The sequence below is a fragment of the Lytechinus variegatus genome, chromosome 13, assembly GCF_018143015.1.
Source record: "Lytechinus variegatus isolate NC3 chromosome 13, Lvar_3.0, whole genome shotgun sequence".
NCBI lineage: Eukaryota > Metazoa > Echinodermata > Echinoidea > Temnopleuroida > Toxopneustidae > Lytechinus > Lytechinus variegatus.
The window spans coordinates 5,266,782-5,275,892 of NC_054752.1; the positions used below are offsets into that span (position 1 = coordinate 5,266,782).

The following is a 9,111-nucleotide window of genomic DNA, read 5'->3' on the forward strand; positions in this document are numbered from 1 at the left end:
ATCTACTACACTATTTTTCTTCGCCATGGAAACCTTCAGAAGTTATAACTTAGAATTTATAACAATATTCCATGTTATCATTATGTATAAAACAAAATATTCTTGTCAAGTGAAACTCATTAATTTAAACTAGAAATTTAATTAGGCACGATAAAGATTATTAGGCGGTATCTTGAAAAGAAAAAAAATATTTACATCAGTTTGTTCAAAAAAATGCAGCAGAATAATTTTTTCACGCAAATACATCTACTATATAGGTTATGTGTAAAAAAGTTTATACCAGCAATCCCCTGATATTTTGTTTACAATAGCAGAATCATTTATGAATGTAGTAAGTTATAGAGTAAATAGAAAAGAAAAGCATTATCCTTGTAAAGTACCAAACAATACTTATCTCAAACATGTTTCCATGTTTTTTTAGATATAGATATTCAAATGATGTAGCTGTAGTATATACAAATAATCTTACATAACTTTTTGTTAATAGTAAACTATGATACATAAAACATCAAAAGATGATCGGATAAACCGTTTAAAAAACAACAACTATCGCATACATCCCACATTCCCAATTAAGTGTTTATCATATTTCCCAATCAAGTTCATTTACGTTACTCAGATGAAAAGATGTCGTCAAAACAATTTTGAATGAACAAAGAATTGATAAAAAATAATTTGTTTAAGCTTGGAAAACGATACAAATCTAAACGATATCAGTTCTTTAGGTGATCATAATAATGCGCCTGCCAACATATAATTTCCCTTGTCATTCATACATAATGATTGAACATAAATTTACAGCAACACAGTCACTGCCCGATATAGTATTGAAATAAACGTATTTACATCAGCCTACCACAAACATCTATCTGATCTTGTTTATTAAAGCGAATGAATCAATTATGTATCTGGATGTCTTATTATAAAAACCGACCTGCAATCAGCGACAAATTTCTGTTCAACTCTTGCAGATATTCATTTAATTCTTAAGAAGAAATAATGTAGTCAAAATACTCTCGATTACACAAAGCATTATCAAAACCATTTCCGTTCGGATGAAAATTTAAAAAATCCAACAAATTGCAGTTATCGTCTTATTGCACCTGCAACTAAATCGTAATTGAACATAAATTTAATAAACATTCCAGCAAGCAAAACAGTCATTGATGCAGGCCTACTTGAATGGAACATGTCAAACAAATATTATAAATATGCAGCTGTTCATTAAAAGCAATTTAATCTTTATACACATGGACATTCAAAATAAAATTTAAAAATCCTGTTTGACTCTTGCAGAAGCACATATTCATATAGTAATTAGATCAAAAAGCAATAAGCAAAGCATTTCCCTTTCATGAACCCAAAACCAAAAACAAACATAGCTACACATGACCAAAATGGAATAAATCACTATCAAATGTGCATTCTCGTAACAGCAGATCCCGTTTAGTAAATAAACACTATACTGGTACATTTTGGTTACCAAGTCCTAATGGTGAAGTTATACACTACTGCTTATATTTGCATGTTATGTACAATGTAGGCCCCCTGATTTTTTTTTTTTGCAAGAGCAAAAATAATCATTGTAACAGCCCCCTCTCTCGGTAAATCCAGGTAATTTTAATCATGTCAAGGGGTTGTTTCGTATGTAGCCACATCAAAACTCTTTGTTGGTTTATGTTGATCTGATGTTGGAAGCGAAAATATACAAACAAGCAAGCAATGTTTAGATGTAATGCGCATCGAGATACAGCGAACGTCACCACGATCCTTTCTAAAATCGCAACATTATTCTCAGATCAATTATAATTTGAACGTTTAACGTGTTTTCAAAGGAGTCAAAAGAACACAATTTCAATGTATAAAGGAGTATAGCGCTTCGTGTAATTTCAATTTTCATTACTGAATCAAGATATCACTGAGCATTCATTTTAAGTAACAACTACTGATTCACTAGCATGATAAGACATTAGTTGCTAAAATACACGTGATGGACTATTAGAAGGATATTTTTAAAGGCATGATTACATAAAATTAGGGAACATTTTAAGTGCTAAGTATTACAATTAGCATAAATGAAACTAAACTCAAATAAATATTAATTAATCCAAGAAAGCAACGGCGTAGTCTTTTATAAAATATTCTGACACAACGTGTACAATATAAGAGCATATCCCCGATTGGTTTCCAATTATGACTATGAAGCTGACCCATTAACAAACCATGAATTTACGATGAATCATGCGTTGTTGTTTTTTTAAGAAGCATATAATGGTAAGATGTAGCAATATTCCCAATATCATTTGTTTCTTTGGTATTATCATCTGTCATGGATCTAGACGATGAATTGCTTTTTGAATATGAGAATATTATCTCCATCACATGCAATTATATTCCCTGATGACATCATCATCACTCGAGATACGGTAAGGTGATATCTATTCCCCATTGTAGTTGATAAAGGGAATAATGCTACTCTTCTCTTCTTCATATCACCCTCACTCATCACCTGATCAATCACACGCGTCTTTCTCTCATCATCTGATGTCACGACGTAGAGGTCGTCTGTCATACGATCAACACACACATTCAAGATGACATCACTGTGGGGGATTTCCCTATGATCACCCTCTCTGTCAATGATGAGTGCTCTGCGATCAGATGGTGAAGGTCGAGCGATGATGTGACCTGATGACAGCACATCGTACATTACTATCTTCTCTTTACACGTGATGGTATTGATAATCTCATCATTAGCTGGGTTGATGACGTATATCATAGACTGACCCGATTCAGCAGCGATGATCATCCCATCCTGATCGATTGCAACGCGCACCGCTACATCAGTACGCGTCGTGTTTCTTGGTATTGTGACGTCATTGATGTGATTCCACTGTCTGTCGTATACACTGATGCACCCAGGTAGACTGTCTCCTCTACAACCTGTGATGTATCTACCACATACTATCTTGTCATCATTCACTGCTGCACATGATGTTATATATGTATCACTACCTTTGATCACGCTCTGTGTGGTTTTACTGTTCAAATGTAACATGTAGGTGTGTGTTCCACCAAAGTTCCTATCTGTGATCATCACCTTATCTTCATCTATACATCCAACAATGTACGGGAATGTGATTTTATCTCTGACATTGATTGTATCAATGAGCTTCCACTCTCCATCATACCCATCAATTCTTCCATCATACTTCTCTCTCCCAACACCCTTCACAAACCTCACACCTGATACAACACGATTTATTTCTTTCACCTCACCCTCATTCAGTTGCTTCTTTAGTTCCTCACTCACTGATGCATGCACACGATGTCCATCTATGACAATATTTTTATCGTCTTCAAGAATTCTGTCCAGTGTCTCTTTTGCTTTCTCTGCTGATTTGATGTCGTCTTGCCATGATTTCTCAAGCTCTCCAATCTTTCTCTCGATCTCTTGAGCGATCTTCTGAATGTCACCATGAAGAATGCGTTGTTTATCAGTAATCGGCTTTCGTCTTTTCTCTGCAATTGAACGATTTTCTTCATGCCGCTTCTCTCTCTTCTCATTGTTCTTTTCAATTTTATCCTTGAGCTTTCGAATCTCCTTCTGAAGTTGTTCATTTTCCCCATCAATTTCCTTGTCGATTTTATCAGCATCTTCCTTTTCCCTGGCTGTGTCTCTTTCGATCGCGATTTCGATTTCGGAATCAACACCACGCTGAATAGTTTGTAAATGTTCGTCTTTGGCTTGTCTGGTCTTATGAATCTCATTCCCATAGATGCGACATAACTCTGATTTATCACTCGCTCTATTCTTTAGGATGCTGAGATCTTCTCTATTTTTCTTCAGTGCGATCATGATATCCTCTTGAACGCACTGTTGTTGGCGATGATCTATCGATGCACATGAATAACATAATGCTACGTTATGTGTTCTGCAATACAAACGTATTAATTCGTCATGTTCCTTACATAAGAGATTAGGTACACCTCTTCGTACTATTCCAATGCATTCTTTTTTCAAGGCGCAGTCATGACAGAGCTTCTTCTTCTCCTTCACATAGAACGTGACGTCAGTAACTGATTTACATTCAGCTTCTTCACAAACAGCGCCCTCTACTAACGAGCTAAATTCAGACGCCATCCTAATAAAAGTCAAAGGAAGATCTGGGTGAAAGCTGTACAGAAAGTTTTGAGAGAGAAAGAAAGGAATACAAGGAAATGACAATCTAATTAAATTTAGATACATGTGTGTAAACCGTTATAAAAAAGAAAAACTCGTGCGAGAAAAGGGAGAGAAAAAGAGGTAGGACCGAGCGAGTGGGGGAGAAAGAGGGGGAAGGGGGGGGGGGGGGCAGTTTTAGCGTTACAATGCTTATGTTTGAAACCCTGTGTATATTTATTTGACCCCAAGTCGACCCCATGACAACATTGATTTTTCATTTTTATCTTTCTCATTGACATTGAAATAAAGCAGCAACAATCATACATAAGTATTAAATTATAAACAACCAAGAAGTATGCAATAACATAATATTCTGTTAAAGATACAATCAGTCGAGTTATAAGGTAAAAGCTTAATTTAAGTCAAAGAAATATGATTGGACCTACATAAAAGCAAGCTTGTAAAATTGCAGGCCTCTTTTGGTTCGAATCATTAAAGAAAGCAAAATTAAACAAGCAGAACGATGAAAATTTCATCAAAATCGGATCATCTAAAATCAGAAAGATATGTATTTCTCACAAAAGAGTTATACGCACAACCCAGTGATATGCAAATGAGAGTCAATTACAACTCACCATTTCCTTTGTTTTTTAATGTTCGAGTGATAATATTTTTCAGTTGTATATATATTTTATAATGAAGACCATTTTGATAGAACCATGCAAATGTTAGGAAATGGTTATTCCACATGTTTATGGATGAATAAATGTTTGTTTCACATGACGGGGAAAAAATAATAATGTTTCATACAGTAATTAATGTAATACAAAGGCAATGGCGAGTTGGTGATGTCACTAGTCGCCTCATTTGTGACCGACCTGGATGTGCATATCATAATTATTTTTGTCATAATCGTTATCATAATCATTACTACCATCATCAATATGAGTAGTATTATTATCATTATCATAATTATTATTCTCTCCCGAAAGCGCCATGTATTCGATTACTATCCTAAAATTGTTTTATTAATTTAAAAAGATCCGTGTTGAAATAAAAAAAAACTCTAATATATCAATCGCATGCAGCAAAAATCAATAATACCATTACACAAAAATGTGAAGTCCTTACCTTCGTCAGCCGAAATTATAGCTCACCTGAAGATTAAACAAGAAAATGATTGAGAGGTAAATAAAAAGACTTGAAAATTGAAAGCAGATCATGATACCAGTAAAATGGCGACTTGTTGTGCCAATGATCTTCGAGGGATGTTTCGACTATGGACTTAACATTCACGAATGATTCGCTTCGCAAGTCTATTTGATAAAGGAGAAAAAAGGTGAAAGTTATGACTGCACTTACTGACTCTAGTCTGCAGGCACAGACCCTGATTTGAACTTTGATCAGCAAGTGTGCCTCCACGCGAGAGCCTTTAGTACACAAGTGTAACAGTACATTTTGCTGTACTCTTACATTTGGCTTTCCATACTTTATTGTTTACATTCAACTTGTTTATTTCCATTCCAACTCCTCTCATCCTTCTTTCCATCCTCACAATCCATACATTGTCATTATCTCATCTTTCATTCCATCTCCACAATACATCTCACATAGCAACACAGGTTCATTGCATTTCATTCTTTCATTCAGTTTCCCCTCAGTCATGCTTCCTGGTTTTCCTTTAGCTTTCCACTCCACATGGTCTTATTGTTTAATTCTCATTAGGATTCAGTTTAACTCATGATCACCCTTCTCTATTCTCTGATTGGTCCTTATTTTTAAATAGGGTGAGTTCATTTTACAGTTCATACCATTTTCCTTGTATTTGATTGGTTGATTTCTATGATTATCCAATGTGGGTACATTGGCAGAAGATAAGATTGGAAAGTAAAGTCAGTGCTGATCTGGACTTCATCTTGTTAACTTCTGATTTATTCTGTGTTCACCCTATCTTCAGTTTAATAATTTTAGTTTAATTAAAGGAGAGCTTAGGAGATTGATTGTACAGGAGAGCGTAGGAGACTGATTTTATGATTTTACAAGAGTACAAACGGTCATGTTACACAAGGATTGAGTAGGCTGCACATTCAGACCCTTATCTTGAGTGAAGGGTTTGCCCTGACTCCGTGATGTCGCAATGATATGCATTACAGGAGCACACACTACTAAAGGTATTTATCCATAGGCTCGTGTGTTAAACGTGAGATTTGTTTAAATATAAAATTGTCCGCGGTTTTTTTCTCGAAAGGGGGTCTGAAACCCAAAATACTTAAATACTTTGCCGAATGTGTTTAAAGGTATTCATGGGCAACTAATAAAATAGCCCCAAAACATACTCAAAGGATCAAATAATACTACTTCATTTCATTTAATAATACATCATATCTAAAGAAGTGATATTCTCAATTCATGCCCATGTGATGAAAATGCAATAACATGCCCATCATTGATTATATTATGAATATATTTTCTAAGTGTGACGTCAACGGGTCAGGGGCACTTCCCAATAAAACCGGAACGTATTCATAGTGTGCAGCTTTCGAAACTTTCACCGATTAATTCGACTGAGGACTATGTTTTCAAGACGGCCATGACTTCCCTTTGTCTATTATGTATAAGGCCTTTTGTTTTGAATATTCGACTCAACCAAAATTACAAAACGATTTTTAATTTCCAATGTATTATTAAGAGTTATTAGTTAGAGCATAAAAATAAGGACGGGAGACGATCCATGTTGCGGAATGGAGGAGGGGGGGAAAAAAATAACAGATTTTTTTGTCCGCTTTTTGCAACAAATCGCAATACAAATTGCTTGCCGAAAAATTACAATTTCGAATATTTAATCAAAACGTTTAATATATACATTTCATTTAAACATTAATTTTCAACAGTATTGTTGTGCCAAGGTGATTGATTTCATAGTGCTTTCTTAAAACAAGAAAAAAAATAATTAGAAAAAGTAATCACATATTAGCATTGCGCATCATACATTGTTTTAAGTAGTCAAAAGCATGCCGACGAATCGATATGTTTGCCTTCCAACAATTTATTACAGTAGGGGAGGGAAAGGGCGGTCGACTCCATCCCTTTCCCCTCCCATGATCCACATGTATATCTCTGATCTGATTTATGAATTACAAAACTGTATACATCCTCAAAATGGCAATCGTGTTACAATTGTCAGACTGAACAAAAATTACCAAGAAAAAAAGGGAAAGAAAATTAAGAGAAGATTCTTCATTGTCTTTCTTGAATATTACATCCAAATAAACATGTATCACGAAATTAGATTTTTGTCATGAATATGTCAAAATTTAGCCACTCGTTTCGCTCACTCGCGTCACTTTTCATAAATTTCAGCCAATACGCCTTATATAAAAATAAAAATATTATGGTTGGACTTCTTGCTAATCAGCAGACTTCCTCTTAACCTTTTTATTACTTTCGCCATAGTTTCCGAATTACGCAGTCAAAATTTATTTCCAAATCTACTTATTGGCTTGAATTGTTCTGCAGTTCCTTTAATATGTTATGTTTTAGAATTAAAAATTCCTTCTTTAGGCAAGAACAATTTTTTTCAAAACCGAAGTATGGGAAAACGTGTTTTTTTTTCAAATCCTTTGATTGTGTGCTACAAAGGTTATGGTTCCTTTGAACAGTGGCATACTGATGGGTTGGGGCTTGGGGTGTCCCCCCCCCACCATAAAAAAAATGACTCAATACACCATTGCCGTTAAAAGAAATGAATCCTTTGCTGTTTGTCCTGTCAAGCACATAAACTTGGTGAAATATTCAATAACCCCTTGAAAATAGGATTCATGTCTTTTACAGGTACCATAACATAATATGTTTCACATAATAAAAGGATTTGAATAATTACAAATTCTACCAATTGAAAATTCAAATCTTCTTTCTTGGGTTGACAAAAAGTCTTCTTTTTTACTTAATCTGGAACCCAAATCACAGCATGAAACATGTATACTTTTCTAGGTTTGTTTATGTTTTCGTACCGGAAGATTAAATAAGTTGCATACTTTTTCGTTAATACAACAGCATTGACTTTGAATATTCAAGGAAATTTGTACAAAAGCTTTGCATCGTGTAATTTCCCTTTTCCTTGTGACTTTGGACTTGACCCGGATGCTTGGGCCATACTGTAGCTGAAATGAAGGCAATGGCGGAAGTGCCAGTATCAACATTTCTAATGTATATAGCTGAGGGCAGAGTCCAATTCTCCAAATTAATAGCCAGTACATGCATTGGCCTTTACATAAATGTAAACATGATGCACATAACGCATGCGAATAAATAAAATATGTTTTTCATGACTGTGAAGACATGAAATATGTACAGCGCGTCCCACAAAAAACGAAACCGAGATTTATCGATGATTTATCATAACTTAATCACAAATACAATAGACAAATGACCTACCATTGTAAAGCTTAGAATCTCCTCTTTTATCTAAAATTACTTAGATTCTTACTCATTAACGCATGAGTGAGCGCGGGGAAAAAACAATTTGAAAAGGGGACACCAAAAAGTAACTTGGCGGGCCCTATCTGGGTTTTAAAAAGAAAACCACATTTTCAAAAAGTGATATATCTGTTCTTTAATTTGACACGTCAATTACAGAAAATGGTCAAGAAATAACAAAGTTCTAGTTATTTGAAATAGGGCTTGAATTTCAATAATTTCATAAAATGAAGAGGTTTTACAGGCTAGTCAAACTCACTCGATACTCCGTTTTGTTGACGATCAGCCACGCATCAAGACTTTTGTTACCGTGCGATAGCTTCTGTGGGAAACCGGTAAAAAACACCTTTATTTAACAAAATTATGGAAATACAAGCATTGTTTCGAGGGATCACAGCTTTTTTACTTCTTGACCATTTTCTGTGATTAAGGTATTAAAGAAAAGATATTGATATTTTTAGTCATGTGAT

The 9,111-nt window shown here is 34.7% G+C and overlaps 1 protein-coding gene across 1 annotated transcript; it reads right to left on the minus strand.

The window, feature by feature from the left end:
- Positions 1–1,671: 1,671 nt before the first annotated feature.
- LOC121426450 lies at positions 1,672–4,172 on the minus strand. Its single transcript, XM_041622755.1, has one exon. The coding sequence runs from the start codon at positions 4,142–4,144 to the stop codon at positions 2,336–2,338; it is 1,809 nt and encodes a 602-aa protein (XP_041478689.1). The 5' UTR covers positions 4,145–4,172; the 3' UTR covers positions 1,672–2,335.
- Positions 4,173–9,111: the final 4,939 nt, after the last annotated feature.